The sequence below is a fragment of the Salvelinus sp. IW2-2015 genome, linkage group LG34 (genome assembly GCF_002910315.2).
Source record: "Salvelinus sp. IW2-2015 linkage group LG34, ASM291031v2, whole genome shotgun sequence".
NCBI classification, from domain to species: Eukaryota; Metazoa; Chordata; class Actinopteri; order Salmoniformes; family Salmonidae; genus Salvelinus; species Salvelinus sp. IW2-2015.
The window spans coordinates 417096-438521 of record NC_036873.1 but is presented as its reverse complement, the minus strand read 5'-3'; the positions used below and the strand labels follow the sequence as shown (position 1 = coordinate 438521).

The 21426-nt window shown below is 40.6% G+C and overlaps 1 protein-coding gene, 2 long non-coding RNA genes and 1 pseudogene across 5 annotated transcripts; 2 read left to right on the top strand and 2 right to left on the bottom strand.

Moving 5' to 3' along the window:
* Positions 1-996, top strand: part of LOC111958297 (tRNA (adenine(37)-N6)-methyltransferase-like) — a 2841-nt pseudogene extending 1845 nt beyond the window's left edge.
* Positions 997-3010: 2014 nt separating this feature from the next.
* LOC139023674 (uncharacterized) lies at positions 3011-4587 on the top strand. The gene is made up of 4 exons (XR_011474817.1): positions 3011-4146; positions 4318-4337; positions 4410-4446; positions 4508-4587. It is a non-coding gene; the product is annotated as an uncharacterized lncRNA (long non-coding RNA).
* Positions 4207-4870, bottom strand: LOC139023675 (uncharacterized). Its single transcript, XR_011474818.1, has 3 exons — positions 4822-4870; positions 4488-4706; positions 4207-4237 (listed from the first exon to the last, which is right to left on the bottom strand). It is a non-coding gene; the product is annotated as an uncharacterized lncRNA (long non-coding RNA).
* A 633-nt stretch (positions 4871-5503) lies between these two features.
* On the bottom strand, positions 5504-18503 carry LOC111958496 (up-regulator of cell proliferation-like). Of its 3 annotated transcripts, XM_023979753.2 has the most exons (6): positions 17982-18503; positions 13069-13338; positions 12678-12947; positions 12087-12356; positions 10724-10993; positions 5504-10643 (listed from the first exon to the last, which is right to left on the bottom strand). In XM_023979753.2, exons 2-6 carry the CDS (start codon positions 13298-13300, stop codon positions 6019-6021), a joined length of 5667 nt encoding a protein of 1888 aa, XP_023835521.1. In that variant the 5' UTR covers positions 13301-13338; positions 17982-18503; the 3' UTR covers positions 5504-6018. The 3 variants fall into 3 exon arrangements, with proteins under 3 accessions (XP_023835521.1, XP_023835522.1, XP_070293338.1); XM_023979754.2 differs by lacking the exon at positions 17982-18503 and having other exon boundaries at positions 12678-12931; positions 13069-13136; XM_070437237.1 differs by lacking the exons at positions 10724-10993; positions 12678-12947; positions 13069-13338; positions 17982-18503 and having other exon boundaries at positions 12087-12150.
* Positions 18504-21426: the final 2923 nt, after the last annotated feature.

The following is a 21426-nucleotide window of genomic DNA, read 5'->3' as shown; positions in this document are numbered from 1 at the left end:
TACTCACCATGTTGTCACTATTCTATTACTCACCATGTTGTCACTATACTAATTCTCACCATGTTGTCACTATACTAATACCCACCATGTTGTCAATATACTAATACTCACCACGTTGTCACTGTACTAATGCTCACCATGTTGTCACTGTACTAATACTCGCCATGTTGTCACTGTACTAATACTCACTATGGTGTCACTATACTATTACCCACCATGTTGTCACTATACTAATACTTACCATGCTGTCACTATACTAATAATCACTGTGTTGTCACTATTATTACTCACCATGTTGTCACTGTACTAATACTTGCCATGTTGTCACTATACTAATACTCACCATGCTGTCACTATACCAATACTCACCATGTTGTCACTGTACTAATACTCACTATGTTGTCACTGTACTAATACTCACCATGTGGTCACTATACTAATACTCACTATGTTGTCACTGTACTAATACTTACCATGTGGTCACTGTACTATTACTCACTATGTTGTCACTATACTAATACTCACCATGTTGTCACTGTACTAATACTCACCATGTTGTCACTATACTAATACTCACCATGTTGTCACTATACTAATACTCACCATGTTGTCACTATACTAATACTTGCCATGTTGCCACTATACTAATACTCACCATGTTGTCAATATACTAATACTCACCATGTTGTCACTATACTAATGCTCACCATGTTGTCACTATACTAATACTTACCATGTTGTGACTGTGCTAATACTCACCATGTTGTCAATATACTAATACTCACCTTGTTGTCACTATACTAATGCTCACTATGTTGTCACTATACTAATACTCACCGTGTTGTCACTGTACTAATACTCACAGTGTTGTCACTATACTAATACTCACCATGTTGTCACTGTACTAATACTCACTATGTTGTCACCATACTAATAAAAATGTAGCTCATATTTTGTGTTCTTTCTACAGAGTTTGTCAGGATGATGTCTCGCTGACTCGCCTGGCCAGAAGATCATGATGACGTGACTTTTAGAGACTAGTAAACAACAAAACCTCCTCTGATAGATGTTATGGACCAGTCCTCAGTATGTTGTTGAACATGTAATTACAGTATTATTGATGTACAAATATTTCATGTTGTTTTTAGGGTATTTGTTCTAACTTATTTTCATTGCTATAGCAACAATTCCTCCTAATACTGTATGTTTTTGTTGTAGAACTGTAACATTGTAAAAAAAAATATATATATATATTTGTAAAGTCCTTTTCATGTATTATGTTCAAAGTGCTACACTATGTTATCAGTTAGTAATGCTTTTGTATAGTTTCAGCCAGTAATTTTAAAAGTGTGTATGTGTATTACAGCATCCATTTTGTATGATTTGTTACGTCCTACAAAATATCCATATAAAAAAATATATATATACACAGTTGAAGTCGGAAGTTTACATACACTTAGGTTGGAGTCATTAAAACTCGTTTTTCAACCACTCCACAAATTTCTTGTTAGTGAATTTTGGCCCATTCCTCCTGACAGAACTGGTGTAACTGAGTGAAGTTCGTAGGCCTCCTTGCTCGCACACACTTTTTCAGTTCTGGCCAATTTTTATAGAATTGAGGTCAGGGCTTTGTGATGGCCATCAACAACTTGACTTTGCTGTGCTTTAAGCCCATTTTGGCCACACTTTGGAAGTATGCTTGGGGTCATTGTCCATTTGGAAGACCATTTGCGACCAAGTTTTAACTTCCTGACTGATGTCTTGAGTGTTCCTTCAATAATCCACATAATTTCCTACCTCATGATGCCATCTATTTTGTGAAGTGCACCAGTCCTCCTGCAGCAAAGCACCCCCACAACATGATGCTGCCACCCGGTTTCACGGTTGGGATGGTGTTCTTGGCCTTGCAAGCCTCCCTTTTCCCTCAAAAAAGATGGTCATTATGGCCAACAGTTTTATTTTGTTTCTCAGCAGAGGACATTTCTAAAAAGTACATCTTTGTCCCATGTGCAGTTTCAAACCGTAGTTGGCTTTTTTATGGCGGTTTTGGAGCAGTGGCTTCTTCCTTACTGAGCGGCACTTACAGGTTATGTCCGATATAGGACTTGTTTTAGCTGCGAATATAGATACTTTTGTACCGTTTCCTCCAGCAATCTTCACAAGGTCCTTTCTGTTGTTCTTGGGATTGATTTGCACTTTTACGTTCATGCTCTAGGAGACAGAAACATCTCCTTCCTTAGCGGTATAAATGGCTGCGTGTTCCATGGTGTTTATTATTGCTTACTATTGTTTGTACAGAGGAAACGTGGTACCGTCAGGCATTTGGAAATTGCTCCCAGGATGAACAGACTTGTGGGAGGTCTACAATTCTATTTCTGAGGTCTTGGCTGAATTCTTTTGATTTTCCCAGTGTGAAGCAAAGGCACTGGAGTTATGAAGGTAGGGCCATTGAAATACATCCAAGGTACACCTCCAAATTGACCTCAAATTATGTCAATAGCCATACAGAGTTCTAAGCCATGATATATTTTCTGGAATTTTTTCCAAGCTATTTAAAGGCACAGTCAACTTAGTGTATGTAACTTCTGACCCCATGGAATTTGTGATACAGTGAATTATAGTGAAATAACCTGGTCTGTAAACAATTGTTGGAAAAAAATATTGTGTCCATGCACAAAGTAGTGTCCTAACCGACTATAGTTTGTTAACAAGAATTTGTGGAGTGGTTGAAAAACGAGTTTTAATGACACCAAACCTAAGCTGATTGTAAACTTCGACTTCACTGATATATATAATATACTAGAATTGGAGGTGCTCCTCTTAAGGATCGGACCCTTTTATAAATTGCCTAAATGCCATCAGCAAATCTAACTGGCCTGTAGCTCAGGCCCTGAAGCAAGGATGCATATTTTTGTACGCATTTTGAAAGGAACAGTGAAGTTTGTGGAAATGTGAAAGAATTGAGGGAAATAAAACATTAGATTCTGGTAAAAGTAATACAAAGAAAAAACAACTGTTTTTTGTAATTTTATTTGCACCATCATCTTTGAAATGCAAGAGAAAGGCCATAATGTATTATTCCAGCACAGCTGCAATTTAGATTTTGGCCACTAGATGGCCAGTGTATGTGCAAAGTTTCAGACTGATCCATTGCATTTAAAATAACTTTGTGTCAATAAAATGTTTTCATTAACAATAAATGTTGAACTATACATCCTTGTTAGTTTGATGTTTGGGAGAGGAATCATACAAWGTTACATGCATTTTTCTACAGTAAAATAATGCTGCAATGTTTTTATTAAATCAGAGGTAAACACATTCTTTACGTTTGACAAAACTGACAAAAATAAACAAAAGAATAATGAACTTGTTACATAATCTTTTAGCATGCATGCAACTACAGTAGCCCTTAATACAATACATTTCAATTGTATCAGACAAAGACCAGGACTATAAAGCCTTTTCCAATGTACAGTATGTATGCATCTGTTTGAGGCTTGTTGTCATGGTAATCTAAACATAATCACATATCCATAGGTATAAAACTCTAATGGACCATTGACAATAACATGATGTACATTCTGYATGACGTTAGGATCCCTTTCAGCCCATCATTGGGCTGGTCTTTCAAATACTAAATGAATGACATACAATATCAAACTAAATCAAATCAAAGRCAATACACAATATCAAAGATCAAGCAAAAAAATTACCTTAACTTCATTTTTACAGAGTTACACATTTATCTTGCACTGATATACTTGTAATCACAATCAACATTATCTACATTCACTTCTAATCAAGATGGTTATAAAAACAATTGTGAATATATTTGTCTAACATTGTGATTGAAGACTATACTCCAGTCCAAGTCAACAAGTAGTCAACAGTATGATTATAGTCTCTACTCGGCACAGCTAGAAGAGGACTGGAAACCCCTCAGAGCCTGGTTCCACTAGGTTTCTTCCTAGGTTCCTGCCTTTCTAGGGAGTTTTTTCTAGCCACCGTGACTCTACGTCTGCATTGCTTGCTGTTTGGGGTTGTATGTTGTATGTATGGTATAACTCCACCTTCCTTCCTATACTGCAGGTATCTGTCAGTCTACAGTATGTATGGTATAACTCCACCTTCCTTCCTATACTGCAGGTCTTGTCGTCTACAGTAATTGTAAAATACATCCACCTTCCTTCCTATCTGTCAGGTACCGTCAGTCTACAGTATGTATGGTATAATCCACCTATCCTTCCTATTACTTGCAGGTACCTGTTCAGTCTACAGTAGTGTATGGTATAACTCCTCTTTCCTCCTATACTGCAGGTATCTGTCAGTCTACAGTTGTTTTAGGTATAACTCCATTCCTTCCTGTCGTTTATACTGCTAGGTTATCTGTTCATTGTATCTACAGTTAGTGTATGGTATAACTCCACCTTCCTTCCTATACTGCAGGTATCTGTCCCAGTTCTACAAGGATGTATGGTTAACTCCACCTTCTCTTCCTATACTGCAGGTATCTGTCAGTCTACAGTATGTATGGTATAACTCCACCTTCTTCCTATACTGCAGGTATCTGTCAGTCTACAGTATGTATGGTATAATACTCCTTCCTATACTGCAGGTACTGTCAGTCTACAGTATGTATGGTATAACTCCACCTTCCTTCCTATACTGCAGGTATCATGTCAGTCTACAGTATGTATGGTATAACTCTCACCTTCCTTCCTATACTGCAGGTATCCTGTCAGTCTACAGTATGATTGGTATAATCCACATCCTTTCTATACACTGACGGTTCTGTCAGTCTACAGTATGTATGGTATATACTCTCTCTTCTTCCTATACTGCAGGTATCTGTCAGTCTACAGTGTGTATGAATGGTATAACTCCACTTCTCTTCTATTATCTGCCAGGTATCTGTCAGTCTACAGTATGTATGGTTAACCCTCCTTTCCTGTCTATACTTGCAGGTTCTGTTCATGTCTACAGTATGTTATGGCTATAAAACTCCACTTTCCCTCTCCTAGGTAACTCCGGAGGCTGTATTGCTGTTCAGTCTAACCTTCAGTACTTTTGTAGTATTACTCCCTCGATCTTCTTCTATTACTCTTCGCTAGGTATTGTCAGTCTTATTTCACGGATGTACATGGTACTTGTTATTTACTTCACCTTCCTTCCTATCACCTTTAAGCAAGCCGGATCTTGTCACGATCTACAGATAATTCAGTAAATAGGGACTCCTTACTATCACTTTCCATTACTCGCACGGCTTGATTCTCGTCAGCTTACCCAGTCATTCGTTAAGTAGACTCCTCCTGTGCCGTTTCCTATTAGTTTTCTGCGTGGTATCTTCAGTTCTACAGTATGTATGTATATCTCCTTCTTCTACACTGAGGTATCAGTCAGTCTACAGTATGTATGGTATAATCCACTTCCCCCTTCTATACATGGCAGGTATCAGTCAGTGCTACAGTAATGTATGGTATACCACTTCCTCCTATCTGCAGGTATCTTGTCAGTCTACAGTATGGTTTAACTCCACCTTCCTATGCTGCAGGTACCTGTCAGTCAGTAATGTCAACTCAAACACTAGCCTTGCTACAAGGCCTTGATGAAGGTGTTGGCAGTAGCTAAATGTGTTCCTACACTGATATGCCAGTATAAAACAGCCTTTTAATCTGCAACTATCTGGTAAGAGCTCCATGGTATCTTTTGCATTGTCATTTTCCTAGTTTAGTCTAAAATGTTTCTAGTTTATAATTTTCTAAGGTGGTACCTTTTGATCAGTTTCTTCCTTCAACAAACCAATCAAGKTAAGTGAAAGGTAAAAAGTACYTGATCAGCTGTTCRAGGGTGAAGTTGTATTGGAATTTAGAGATTAGCAATTTATTTCAAGTTCTTGGTTCTGGCTTTTTGATAAGAAACATTCATGCTTGGTGAGTTATTTCTGGTTGCCATGTCTGAAATCTTTGATTGGCCAATTCTATGTTTGGGTCAAGAAGAATCATGATATCGTTTCCCACTTTATTTCATTTTGAATGCGTTTTTCAAGCTCTTCAATGCGTCATCACTTGTTAATGCCTTCCAGTCCTCTGGGATATCAGCAGGGAGTGCATGTGTGTCTTTAGCGATTCTCTCATTGAATGTGGCCATCACATACTTCCAGTAGTCTGAAGACTCAATGCTGGAATCTCCAGTTATCATCCAGTCAGGGTAACATGTCTGGTAGTCTTTGTAGAGGTGAGGTTTTCCTTCATTCAGGTTTGTGTTGAATTTTCTGTCACTAATCACAGAGGATGAACATATGTCAATTCTTAACACCATTGTACTTAAATTCCTCCAACCACTGACTCCTTGTGGACAGTGAATAGAAGTGAAGTGTTTGGTATGCTCCTTACCTCCTGCTTCACAGGGTGCACCGCAGAAGGGACATTGCTCTCCACATCCAAAAAGACTGATGAACATATTGTCCTGAGGCTTGAATGGCAGAGATCTGAGTCTCTCTTTGATGTCTCCTCCCTTATCGTACTCAGCTGCCAGTGACTGTTCCATTTGTCCCACAAACGTTGTGAGGTACTCAGCAAACTGTTCTGTGTTAGCAGAGTTGTTCAGAGTCATGATGGAATCCAGAGCATACTTTGGAAAGACAAGCTTTTCTTCAAGGGCACAGCACATATTCTGAATGAACGTCTTGATATCTTTTACAATGCTAGTTGTGTTTCTAATCTTTGAAATTGCTTCAGTGATTATCTTGACTATCTCTGAAAGATGTTTCTTCTCCAATTTCTCCAGTCTACTGTCCTTTGAGAGTTGTTTGGCAATTCGGTCAAACAGTCTGTCCTTCACAAACCTTTCATAATGGTTTATGTATTCTCTATATTTCTCATATCCTCCATCCATCAGGAGCTGTTCCAAAATGGAGAACTGGAAAGCCCTTCGGGTGCTGTAATCCTCTGACCCTTCACCTGTCTTCACTTCATCAACCACATCAGAACCAATCATTTTGGTCACATAGTCCTGTACAGCTGGCTGTAAGAGCTTTGAGAACTCCTCAGCTTTCTTTTGGCACTGATCTTGGTTATGAAATAAGTCTTTGAACTCCGTAAGGTACTTGCTCTTAGACAGTTTCAGACACTTCAGAGGGTCATTGGATGCAATGAACGTATTATTCATCTTCTGGAACTCTCTGGCTGCAATGCCACAGATGTGTAGCTTCAGACGCACCTCACATTCTTCACTAATGTTACAATTCTTTCGTTGTTGCAATGTTTCAATCATTTTCAGCAGTTCTTTGGTGTAAGTATGATGATAGCCTGTTTTGCTTCCCACCTTCTGGGTTATAAAGTCCTGACATTGGATTATGACGTCATCACAGAAGTCCTGCTGTTTTTTCCTGTGATGGTTGTGATCCCAGTGCACCACAAGGCCTTTAGCCTTCTCCCACAAACCCCCTGATTCCACAACAAAGTCTGTCTTCCCACAATCCACCAAACTGTTTCTAATCAACATTTTATTGACATGACTGCCCCTTGTTGCTAGATTTCCACTTAACATGAGGAAGGCATCCTGAGCCACATCTCTCTGTGGCAGATCACTAAAGTTGATGTCAGACAGAGTTTCTTTCCACATACTTTCAAACTCTTTACTGAGGTCCTGTTCTGATAAATCTGTTTTTTTCTGTCTACAGGTCTGTAGCAAATCCAATACCTTCTTCCCCATTTTATTTGCCTGTGAACCCTTGATGTCATCCAGTTTGGCCATTCCCTCTCTGACTTCAACAGCTCCACATAGAGCGTTCTTCACTGTGGTTTCTGTCTCTCGTCTCAGTGTTTTGGCACTGGCCACAAAATCCTCCTTGTATTTTTCCACCAGATTGACATGGCCATCTTGCTTTTCAAAGTATTTCACTAGATTGTCTTGGACTTCCTTTTCTCCAAATGACAGCTTCTCAGATGCTTCCATCAACAAGTCAGTCAGCACATTTCTTATGCTCATTTGGGGATTTGGATCTGTTATGCCAAAATTTGAAATTTTGGTTTCAGAATTTACAATCCAGGAATACATCTCTTTCTGGAAGGTCCATTCCCAACCATTGTACTCAGAGCATAATCTGGAGTACGCATCTGCAACCAAGCTGTTTCGGAAACTGAAGATGAATTTCTCAAATTTCACAGACTCCCACAAGCTTTGTGTCCACTTCAGGAAATGTGTCATGTCATCATTACTCTGACAGATTCTGAAATCCTCCATCAAGCTCTTTTTTAAACCATACACAGCCTCACTGTAGCCAGCATTGACTGGAGCCATAGGGGGAGTCCCATGCCAGAGTCCTGGGATGTAGCAGCAGCTTGTGTCTGGATCATACTCCATCACATCAGTGAACTTGGTGATATTCTCCTTCTTCTCCATTCTGGCTGCTGCCTGGGTCATTTCATTCAACTGTTCCAAAAACGCCTTTCTGTCCCTCATGTTGCTGACATGAGCAGACATGTCAGGCACATTCTGGTGCACAAAATGACATATTGGCTTTTTCCCCACTTCCTTCATCCTGAGGAAGGCATGAACAACAATCTGTAGAATGTCTTTCATCTCTGTGGAGTTCTCCATGGACATGTTGATGATAGTGACATCACTGAGTCCAATCACCAGTGTGGCCAATTCATTGTCATGTTCATAGCTATCATCTAGTTGAGCCAAATCTGTTGATTTCAACCCCTCTGTGTCAATGATCATGATGAAGTCACATTTTAGCTCCTCCTTGACTTCTTTGTTGACTTTAATCAGTAGCATGAAGGCCCCTCTGGTGCATCTTCCACTGCTGACAGCAAACTGGACCCCAAACATGGTGTTGAGGAGAGTGGACTTCCCTGTGCTTTGGACCCCTAAAACTGTGACAACACGAATCTTGCTGTTGGATTGGACAAGAGTATGAAGCTGAGTCAGAACAGCTGATATCCATTTCAGAGGGATATTTGATGCATCTCCATCCAGAAGCTCAATGGGGAAACCATCCAACAGCATCTGAGCACACAATCCAGGGAGATGCTCCATCTGTTTCCTTTGAGGGCTACTTTCAGGGAGGGAGCAGGCAGCTTCATATAACTGGCCCAACTCACGCAGGAAGTGTTCAAGACCCAAGGAACAGTCAGATAATTGCTTATCCAAATCTTTAATGTCGTCTTTTTTCTCCGGAGAATGTTGGCAAAGATCTTTGTACCGGTCCCGCAAACCAGACAGGTTCTGACGTGACAGATTGTCCAGATTTATCCGCATCCATTTGAGGAAATAGGAACGCTCAGCTCCTGAACTTGACATTCCTAAAATGAAGCTTGCCATTGCATCTGACATGTCAAATGTATTTTGCTCCTTTCTTAGCTCTTCCTCCTTTTTCTTCAGAGAGCTCTTGTAGTGTTCAATGTCTTGATCCCCTCGTTTTCTCAGTCTACATCTCTCTTTCTCCAACTGGGAAAGCTCTTTCCAGATTTTCCCTTGTAAGGGTAGCTGTTTGTCTTTGAATTGAATTGTGTCTGTGATGTTCCTGGTGATTTCATCTGCTGTCTTCCTGGCACTCTGACACTCATCACAGTCTTCATCAACCAGAATCCCACTCTGACGAGCCACAGTAACCATGTTTTCAATTGTCAATCTGTTTGGACTTGTTTCGATGATGTCACCAACAGATGACTGCAAGGTTATTACAAATTCTGCATAATTTTTATTTTCCTTAACAATCACATTTGTTGGCTTGATACCGAATTCTGTGGTGAATTTTCTCAATGTGTCTTCTGTGAATGTTTTTTTCTGAGAGCTGACAACCAGAAATAACTCTGCCTTTTTGTCTTTAGTTTTCAACACCTTAAGATCTGACTCTAAATCATCACTGAAAATGTAAACTGCAGCTGATGTTTGACACAGAAAGGAGAACTGTGTTTCAAAGGACTTGATATCTCCTCTGAGATTGGCAACAGACACAGGCTTAGTGAACATGTCTATATTTCTGTTCCCACATGGAAAGTACCAGCTGATTTCAACTAGGCCATCTGCGATCGTACGAGGCACATTACCACCTTCCATATTATGATGAACAAATGTATCATGGTACTGTTGAGGATTACTAAGTAACTTGTTCAAGATCTGAGACTTGGACAAGCTGCTTTCCCCTAGCCTAACAAAGGACACCATAGGAATATTGGAGATAACTATTCTCTCCTCTTTGAAGGACTTTGAGTCAGACGGTGAAGACGGCCTGAACTTCTTCACTATGTCACTCAAAGCCCACAGCATCAACGTGCTTTGTTTTGTGTCACAGTTGGGCAGCAGAAGAGGAACAGCAAACTGACACATGGACATTTTCTGGACAATTTCCTGCTGTAGAAAACCATCTGAGCACAGAAACAGGGCTGTGATAAGATCTAGAGGGTTTACCTTCATAAGATCCTCCTTATCAGTGGTGATGTACTTTACATCCCTTGCTGACACGTTCATCCTCATCAGTTCTTTCAGAAAACACCATGGTAGAGATTGAGGAGTTACCGTATGGTTCTTTCCTAACGTTAGGCTATCGATTGCAAGCACGTCATTCAACGACAGTTTCTCCTCAAAATGCTGTGTCAGTCCCAACTTCTGCATGAAAAGTTTGAGAGTGAGCTCTGCAATAACAAAGGAAAATGTTTGAGTTTACTAAAATATTTAATTTTATTTAATATTGAAGCTGCAACTGATTACTTACTTGTATGTAGGGTAGTACAGACTGAGTTACTCTCCATATTTCTCTCATCAATGGTGCAGACGGTGATGGTGTACTCCGTCCCTGGTGTCAGACCAGTGACATTTCCACATATCTTGTTGGTAGTGAAGGACTCACTTGGACTGGCTTTGTCACACCATATCACCCTGAAGCTGTGCTGGATGTCCTCCATCCCATCAGGATTATCCCAGATCAGTTTGGCAGAGGTCGCACTATAAGACCATATAACAAGATTGCCTGGAGGAGTAGGGTCTGTGTAAAAACAGAAATAACACAAATCAACACTGCATGAAAAGAGGGATCTCTGATAATTTTTCAACCTGTACACATCCTGTAAAATCTGATGTGCAAGCCACCAAACAGCACTGGTAAGATCCCATTGAACATTCATAGCTACCCTGTAACCATACTAATACTGAGCTATATTATATGCTCCAAAACATTTGAAAATTATATTATTTTATACTAATACAATTGCTCAGAGAAAGAGATTTTTGTTTAGCAAGTAGGCTTTCTATTCATGCAGCCTTAATTAGACTCCAAACCCACCACTGGTGTGCGTGGCCAAAGAGCCCTATTGTCATGTCATCCAACAAATGTAAATGCCTGGAGTTTGCTAAATGGCATTGGCACTTGGATTCGTACCGGTGCCATTGTCAGATTACCTTAAAATAGAGCTCTTTGGTCAACCACACTAGCGGTGGGTTTGGTGTCGAATGCATAAGCGGAAAAGAACCCCAAACCCACTGTAAAATATGGTGGTGGATCTTTGATGTTATGGGGCTGTTTTGCTTTATTGCTTCCAATAAAATAATGAATTACCAGCACATTTTAGCCAAAAACCTGGATGCCTCTGCCAGGAGGCTGAAACTTGGCCACAATGACACTGAGATTTTATTCTAAAATGTTTTATGAGATTGGAGAACACATTGGGAGGGATCTTAGACCATTCCTCCATATATAATCTACCCAGATCCTTGGTATCCTTTGTCTGTGCTTATGGACTGCCCTCTTCAATTCAAACCACAGGTTTTCAATGAACAAACACTCATTCAAAAATATTGTGCCTTTACGCTTGATAGTGTCTTTATGTTTATTAATGCATTAATCATACATAACAATATTGTTTTATGTATTTACTCTGCCTCAAGATCAATGTTGGACTGTTATTGACTAGGCAACCCAGCCTGGCAAAGAAGGAGAAGCTGCATTGCGGAGTTAGAGGCATGAAAGTGGAGAGACACCCCCATTCCCCTCCAAAGGATTCACTTGACACCAGCCATAATAGTTATAAAAAAACATCTGCTAAATGGAATATATTGATAATAGTTAACTAAGTACATACATGTATTAAAGGTTGTTGACACCAGTTGACTTTGCTCCCCATTTTCCAGCACAGTGCAGACAGTCACTGAGTACTGAGTACCAGGTTTCAGGACATGGAGAGTGTTGCTTTGTAAGGATGTGGTAATGATGTGTTTCTCTTTCCCAGAGCGGTGGTAGGAGATCTGGTAATAGTGTTGGGTTTCTTCAATTCCATGTGGCTGGTTCCATCTCACAGTAGCTGATGAGGTGGTTACTGAGTGAACATTCAGACTTTCTGGAGCAGGGAGTACTAGGGGAAATATGTGTTGTTATGTACTGAATAGTGATTAGTGAACTACAGACATATATGACTAAAAGTATAGCAAAGCCAGGGTAAACATCAGTCTCTCTGTAAGAGCTTTTGAAGTGGGTAATTGGCTTTAGACCAAAACTCTTAATTAGTGTTGTAACAAATATATGTTATCTGCTATGCAGATTGTGATAAATATATCTGTCACTTGCTACACACAGAGAAAATGTAACGTTTTTTATCACCAAACACTCAGCACACCTTATATTGTCCATTCACATTGTCTCCTACTGAACTGCAATAAGAAGGTAGATCTCTTACTAGTGTAGATGGTTGTAGAGACAGGTTCACTATGTTCCCCATTGTTCAGCACAGTAGAGACACTGACAGTGTACTCAGTACCAGGTTGTAGATAGGATAATGTCTTGTGGCAGTCTTTAGTACATATTGCCTTGGGCTCAGTTCCTGGGCTGCAGTAGGATATGAGGAAGTGCTGTGGGACTTTCTCCATTCCTTCAGCCTTGTTCCAGTTGAGAGTGAAGGAGGAGTGTTCCAACTGGTCTATTGTTAAGTTTCTGGGGAATGGCACCACTGGAATGAAAATCACAATTTGTTTCAAAGAACGGGTGCACTGATAATTTTAATAAAATACAGTCCATAATATTATATATCCTAACACCAAAACCTTAAAGACAAAGACACATTACAGTACCTGTGATTACAGATCCTGAGACACAACTACTTAAACTTCCAGCATCCCCCTCAGTGGCTACGTTGAACTGGTACTTTTCACCAGGTTTCAGTCCATCGATTTCAACTTGATGCATGTATTTCACATCTAGACTGTGATGTTCCCCATCACTACATTCCCAGGTCACTCTGAACTTCTGTGGTCCTTCAACCCCCTGAGGAGAACTCCATCTTAGAGACACAGCGTCTGACATCACCGACAGGAACTGGATCTCACCATGAGGGGGCAGCCCTGGTTAAGGAGTGAATAAGAAATGTGAAATATCAAACCAAATCAAATTTTATTTGTCACTTGTGCCAAATACAACAGGTGTAGACCTTACCATGAAATGCTTACTTACAAGCCCTTGCAGTTCAATAAATAATTAAGACAACATTTACTAAATAAACTGAAAGTAAAAAAGAAAAGAAAAAAGTATCACAATAAAATAACAATAACGAGGCTATATACAGGGGGTATCGGTACCTAGTCAATGGCTCTGGGGTAGGTCAGTCAAGGTCATTTGTACATGTAGGTAGGGGTAAAGTGACTAGCAGTGTAAAAACAAAGGGGGGGGGGGGGGGTCAATGTAAACAGTCCGGTGGCCATTTTATTAATTGTTCTGCAGTCTTATGGCATGGGGTAGAAGCTCTTAAGGGGCCTTTTGGTCCTAGACTTGGTGCCCGCGTACCGCTTGCCGTGCCCGCGTACCGCTTGCCGTCTATGACTTGGGTGGCTGGAGTCGTTGACAATTTTTTGGGCCTTCCTCTGACACCACCTAGTATACAGGTCCTGGAAGGCAGGAAGCTTGGCCCCAGTGATATACTGGGCCGTACACACTACCCTCTGTAGCGCCTTATGGTCAGATGCCGAGCAGTTGCCATTCCAGGTCAGTGATGCAACCGGTCAGGATGCTCTCGATGGAGCAGCTGTAGAGTTTTTTTGAGGATCTGGGGACCCATTCCAAATTTTTTCAATCTCCTGAGGGGGAAAAGGTGTTGTTGTGCCCTCTTAACGATTGTCTTGGTGTGTTTGGACCATGATAGTTCGTTGGTGATGTGGACACCAAGGAACTTGAATCTCTCGACCCGCTCCACTCCAGCCCCGTCGATGTTAATGAGGCCTTTTTGGCCCGCCTTTTACTGTAGTCCACGATCAGCTCCTTTGTCTTGCTCACACTGAGGGAAAGGTTGTTATCCTGGCACCACACTGCCAGGTCTCTGACTCCCTATAGGCTGTCTCATCGTTGTCGATGATTAGGCCTGCCACTGTTGGAGTCGTGTTTGGCCACGCAGTCATGGGTGAACAGGGAGTAGACGAGGGGACTAAGCACGTACCCCTGAGGGGCACCAGTGTTGAGGATCAGCGTGGCAGATGTGTTGTTGCCTACCCTTACCACCAGGGTGCGGCCCGTCAGGAAGTCCAGGATCCAGTTGCAGAGAGAGGTGTTAAGTCCCAGGGTCCTTAGGTTAGTGATGAGCTTTGTGGGCACTATGGTGTTGAACACTGAGCTGTAGTCAATGAACAGCATTCTCACATAGGTGTTCCTTTTGTCTAGCTGGAAAGGGTAGTGTGGAGTGCGATTGAGATTTCGTCATCTGTGGATCTGTTGTGGCGGTATGCGAATTGGAATGCGTCTCGGGTTTCCGGGATGATGTTGTTGATGTGAGCCATGACCAGCCTTTAAAAGCACTTCATTGCCACCGACGTGAGTGCTAAGAGGCGGTATTCATTTAGGCAGGTTACCTTCACTTCCTTGGGCACAGGGACTATGGTGGTCTGCTTTAAACATGTAGGCATGACAGACTCGGTCAGGGAGAGGTTGAAAATGTCAGTGAAGACACTTGCCAGTTGGTCCACGCATGCTTGAGTACATGTCCTGGTAATCCGTCTGAGCGGTGTGAATGTTGACCGGTTTAAAGGTCTGGCTCACATGGCTACCGAGAGCGTGATCACATAGTCATACGGAACAACTGGTGCTCTCATGCATGCTTCAGTGTTGATTGCCTCGAAGCGAGCATAAAAAGGCATTTAGCTCTTCTGGTAGGCTTCATCACTGGGCAGCTCGCGTCTGGGTTTCCCTTTGTAGTCCATAATAGTTTGCAAGCCCTGCTACATCCGACTAGCGTCATAACCGGTGCAGTTGGATTCAATCTTAGTCCTGTATTGATGTTTTGCTTGTTTGATGGTTTGTCTCAGGGAGTAGCGGGATTTCTTATAAGTGTCCTGATTAGTGTCCCGCTCCTTGAAAGCGACAGCTCTAGTCTTTAGCTCGGTGCGGATGTTTCCTGTAATCCATGGCTTCTGGTTGGGATATGTACGTACGGTCACTGTGGGGACGACAACGTCGTCGATGCACTTATTGATGAATCAGTGACTGAGATGGTTATACTCCTCAATGTCATTGGATGAGTCCCGGAACATATTCCAGTTTGTGCTAGCAAAACAGTCCTGTAGTGTAGCATCCACGTCATCTGACCACCTTCGTATTGAGTGAGTCACTGGTACTTCCTGCTATAGTTTTTGCTTCTAAGCAGGAATCGGGAGGATATAATTATGGTCAGATTTGCCAAATAGAGGGCTTGAGAGAGCTTTGTATGTGTTTCTGTGTGTGGAGTAAAGGTGGTCTAGAGTTTTATTCCCTCTGGTTGCACATGTGACATGCTGGTAGAAATGAGGTAAAATGGATTTAAGTTTGCTTGCATTAAAGTCCCCGGCCACTAGGAGCTCCACTTCTGGATGGGCATTTTCCTGTTTGCTTATGGCCTTATCCAGCTCATTGAGTGTGGTCTTGGTGCCAACATCGGTTCGTGGTGGTAAATAGATGGCTACGAATAATATAGATGAGAACTATCTTGGTAGATAGTGATGTCTACAGCTTATCATAAGGTACTCTACCTCAGGCAAGCAATACCTCGAGACTTCTTTAATAATTGACATCGTGCACCAGCTGTTATTGGCAAATAGACACACCGATGCACGGAAAACCCAGCCAGCTCTATATTATCCATGCCGTCATTCATCCACGACTCAGTGAAACATAAGATATTACAGTTTTTAATGTCCCGCTGGTAGGATAGTCTTAATTGTAGATCATCCATTTTATTTTCCAATGATTGCACGTTGGCCAATAGTACAGATGGTAGTGGATGTTTACTCACTCACCTACGAATTCTCAGAAGGCACCCCGACCTCCGCCCCCTTTTTCTCCATCTTTTCTTCTCACAAATGATGGGGATTTGTGTCTGGTCTCAAAAAACCAGTATATCCTTTGCGTTGGACTCATTAAATAAAAAATCTTTGTCAAGTTCCAGGTGAGTAATTGCTGTTCTGATGTCCTTAAGCTCTTTTCGGTCATAAGAGACGGTAGCAGCAACATAATGCACAAAATAACTTACAAAAAGAGTACCTTATGATCATCAAGTTTGCGGATGACACTACAGTGGTAGGCTTGATTACCAACAACGACGAGACGGCCTACAGGGAGGAGGTGAGGGCCCCCGAGTGTGGTGTCAGGAAAATAACCTCACACTCAACGTCAACAAAACAAGGAGATGATTGTGGACTTCAGGAAACAGCGAGGAGCACCCCCCTATCCACATCGATGGGTCAGTAGTGGAGAAGGTGGAAAGTTTTAAGTTCCTCGGTGTACACATCACGGACAAACTGAATTGGTCCACCCACACAGACAGCGTTGTGAAGAGGCGCAGCAGCGCCTCTTCAACCTCAGGAGGCTGAAGAAATTCGGCTTGTCACCAAAGCACTCACAAACTTCTACAGATGCACAATCGAGAGCATCCTGTCGGCTGTATCACCGCCTGGTACGGCAACTGCTCCGCCACAACGTGCTCTCCAGAGGGTAGTGAGGTCTGCAGAACGCATCACCGGGGGCAAACTACCTGCCCTCCAGGACACCTACACCACCCGATGTCACAGGAAGGCCATAAAGATCATCAAGGACAACAACCACCCAAGCCACTGCCTGTTCACCCGCTAACATCCAGAAGGCGAGGTCAGTACAGGTGCATCAAAGCAGGACCGAGAGACTGAAAAACAGCTTCTATCTCAAGGCCATCAGACTGTTAAACAGCCACCACTAACATTTAGCGGCCGCTGCCAAACATACTGACTCAACTCCGCCACTTTAAAAATGGGAATTGATGGAAATTATGTAAAAATGTACAATAGCCACTTTAACAATGCACTTAATATAATGTTTACATACCCTACATTACCATCTCATATGTATATGTATATACTGTACTCTATATCATCTCCTGCATCTTGCCTTCTTTATGTAATACATGTACCACTAGCCACTTTAAACTATGCCACTTTATGTTTACATACCCTACAGTACTCATCTCATATGTATATACGCTCTCTATACCATCTACTGCATCTTGCCTATGCCGTTCTGTACCATCACTCATTCATATATCTTTATGTACATATTCTTTATCCTTTACACTTGTGTGTATAAGGTAGTAGTTGTGGAATTGTTAGGTTAGATTACTTGTTGTTATTACTGCATTGTCGGAACTAGAAGAACAAGCATTTCGCTACACTCGCATTAAACATCTGCTAACCATGTGTATGTGACTAATAAATTTGATTTGATTTGATTTGATTTGAAAATAAGTTACAAACAACGCGAAAAAACAAACAAAATAGCACAGTTGGTTAGGAGCCCGTAAAATAGGAAGCCATCACCTCCGGTGCCATTATCATGCTGCTGCATTATGACATTGTGTGAGTCCATGCGTTGTTAATTACAATCATCTTACACTCCATAATCTCAAAAACATCACATATTTCTGTATTGACTTACTGTATAATCTTGTATTTAATAACTAAGACAGTGAATATGATTATTCTAAATCTGGAATCCCTACCTTTAATTAAAGTCTGACTTGGTCATGTTCTTCATCTGAGTCTTGGTGGAAATACATTTCATAATGAAAAGACAGAATTACTCTTTGGCAATAACTTACATCATATTTTAAATGTAGATAAATTAAATGTCCACTGTATCACTTTTAGATAGTTGTATAATGATTTTGAATAAGAAAACTTCTGCCATTGCTGGCAATTTCTTGTTATACAGTTTCACATTAGCTGAAGCAATATTTGTCTTGCCCTTCTTAAGGAATAGTTCACCAAATTGCAAAATGAGGATTTGGGGAGGCAGCATAGCCTAGTGGTTTGAGCGTTGGACTAGTAACTGAAAGGTTGCAAGTTCAAATCCCCAAACTGACAAGGTACAAATCTGTTATTCTGCCCCTGAACAAGGCAGTTAAGCCACTGTTCATAGGCTGTCATTGAAAATAAGAATTTGTTCTGAACTGACTTGCCTAGTTAAATAAGGTTAAACAAAAATGTGTTTCTTTAACCTGTTGGGGACAGGGGGTGCTATTTTCACTTTTGGGGAAAATCGAATGATTTTTAAACGGCCTCGTACTCATTCTTGCTCGTACAATATGCATATTATTATTACTATTGGATAGAAAACAGTCTCTAGTTTCTAAAAACGTTTGAATTATTTCTCTAAGTGAAACAGAACACCTTTTACAGACCATTTCCTAACCGGAAGTGAGATTTCCAAAAGCGAACTCTCTCTTCAGGAGCTTGTCTATAAAAGGGCATGTCACTTATGACTGTAGAAACACGTCATACGCCTTCGCCTGGGTGTCATGCGGAAGTGAGAGAAAAATCAGTTGATTATCTCGACCAGGACTGAACACAACCTCTTGGACTGAGACGTGCGCACTTGTATTTTTTTCCTGGGCGCGAAATAGGACCTGTACTCGGCTCATGGAAGAACCTTTTTAAAGGTGAATATGATCTCTGGCTTCGATTTTCTTTGATACATGTCACAATATCATCCTAAAGTATGTTTTTTCAATATAGTTTAATTATATTATTGAAATTTATTCTGGACTTTAGACGTAATGCGTCGCAAGAATGGTTTCAAGAACGAGAGGCTAGCAACGCACAGCCAGTGTGTTTGCTAATTCTGAGGGAAATCGTTCGTTATGGATCCAAATAAAGTCGTTCTGAACAAAGGACCCTTTGGAGAACATTCTGATGGAAGATCAACAAGATAAGGACCCAATTTGGGATGCTTTTTCATATAATCTGTCGAACTGTGCTATGCTACCGTTTGACTAGAATCACTGCTGCTGTGTGCTAGCTATTGTAGTAAGCTAATATAACGATATATTGTGTTTTCGCTGTAAAACACTTCAAAAATCGGAAATATTGGCTCTGTTCACAAGATCTTATTCTTTCATTAGCTATCCACCATATATTGTTCTGAAATGTTTTATGATGGTGTAATTAGTAGTTGACGTTGGCGTCTGTATTTTCTCTGGCTACTGCCGTGCAATTTCTGACTTCTGTGATGGTGGCTATGATGGTAGCAGTAATGTAAAACTGATTTATAGCTAAAATATGCACATTTTTCGAACAAAACATAGATTTATTGTGTAACATGTTATAGGACTGTCATCTGAGGGAGTTTTTTCGTTATTTAGGTTGGTCTAGGTTGGTTCTAGGTTAGTTAGGTTAGCTACTTGCATGCTACGTTGCTGTGAAAACTGTCTGTCTGTCTTTTGTATTTGGTGGTGAACTAACATAAATATTGTGGTGTTTTTCGCTGTAAACACTTCACAATCGGAAATATGTCTGTATTCACAAGATATTTGTCTTTCATTAGCTATCCACCATATATTTGTCTGAAATGTTTATGATGTTGTAATTAGGTAGTTGGTGTCTGTATTTACTCTGGCTACTCCGTGCGATTTCTGACTGTAGCTATGATGGTAGCAGTAATGTAAAACTGATTTATAGCTAAAATATGCAATTTTTTTGAACAAAACATAGATTTTTGTGTAACATGTTATAGGACTGTCATCTGAGGTCGGTTTTTTTCTAGGTTATTTAGGTTGGTTCTAGGTTAGTTAGTTTAGGTTGGCTTGTGCATGCTACCTGCAGCCTACTTGTGCTGTGAAAAATGTCTGTCTGTCTTTTTTTATTTGGTGGTGACCTAACATAAATATATGTGGTGTTTTYWCTGTAAAACATTTAAAAAATCGGACATGTTGGATGGATTGACAAGATGTTTATCTTTCAAATGCTGTATTGGACTTGTTAATGTGTGAAAGTTAAATATTTCAAATCTTTTTTTTGAATTTGCCGCTCTGCCTTTTCAATGGAATGTGGGAGGAGTGCCGCTAGCGGCACCYCTGGCCTAAACAGGTTTTAACCAGTCTGTGGGCAACGTATGATGGCAATCCATGCTTTGGTTTAGTTTCCCTGGCATTGTTTTCACTTTTTAGCATTTGTGGCACAAATTGCATTCTAGTCATGGGACCGATTTTATAATTTTTTGCACATTTAATTTATTTAATTTATTTATTTCACCTTTATTTAACCAGGTCGGCCAGTTGAGAACAAGTTCTCATTTACAACTGCGACCTGGCCAAGATAAAGCAAAGCAAAGCAGTGCGACAAAAACAACAACACAGAGTTACACATAAACAAATGCACAGTCAATAACACAAAAGAAAAGAAAATTTAAAAAATCTATGTACAGTATGTGCAAATGTAGAAGAGTAGGGAGGTAGGCAATAAATAGGCCCTAGAGGCTAAAATAATTACAATTTAGTATTAATACTGGAGTGATAGATGTGCAGATGATGATGTGTAAGTAGAGATACTGGGGTGCAAAAGAGCAAGAGGATAAATAATATGGGGATGAGGTAGTCGGGTGTGCTATTTACAGATTGGCTGTGTACAGGTACAGTGATCGGTAAGCTGCTCAGACAGCTGATGCTTAAAGTTAGAGAGGGAGATCATATAAATCAAATCGTCCAAATCATCCGGAAGTATCTCAAATTGATTGTGTAGCTCAACAAAGTGACTTATAGACAGTGCTTGACTTTGGATGAAAGAAGTGCTTTCTTTTTCATTGTCATTTTTTCATTAATATTATTATAGCCTATGTGAAAAAGTAAGCATTATTGACACTGGAAAGCTGCTGTGTCTGATCCCATGTAGACCTACCATCTCCTGCTGTTGTGCCCTTGATAAAGGCACTTAAAACCTTTTTTCAATAGGGGGAGCTGTTAGCACTTTTTTTTTCTTGACGTTTCCAAATTAAACTGCCTCGTACTCAATTCATGCTCGTACAATATGCATATTATTATTACTATTGGATAGAAAACACTCTCTAGTTTCTAAAACCGTTTGAATTATGTCTCTGAGTGAAACAGAACTCCTTCTGCAGCACATTTCCTGCCAGGGAGTGAGATTTCAGAAATCTCACTCCCTGTTCTG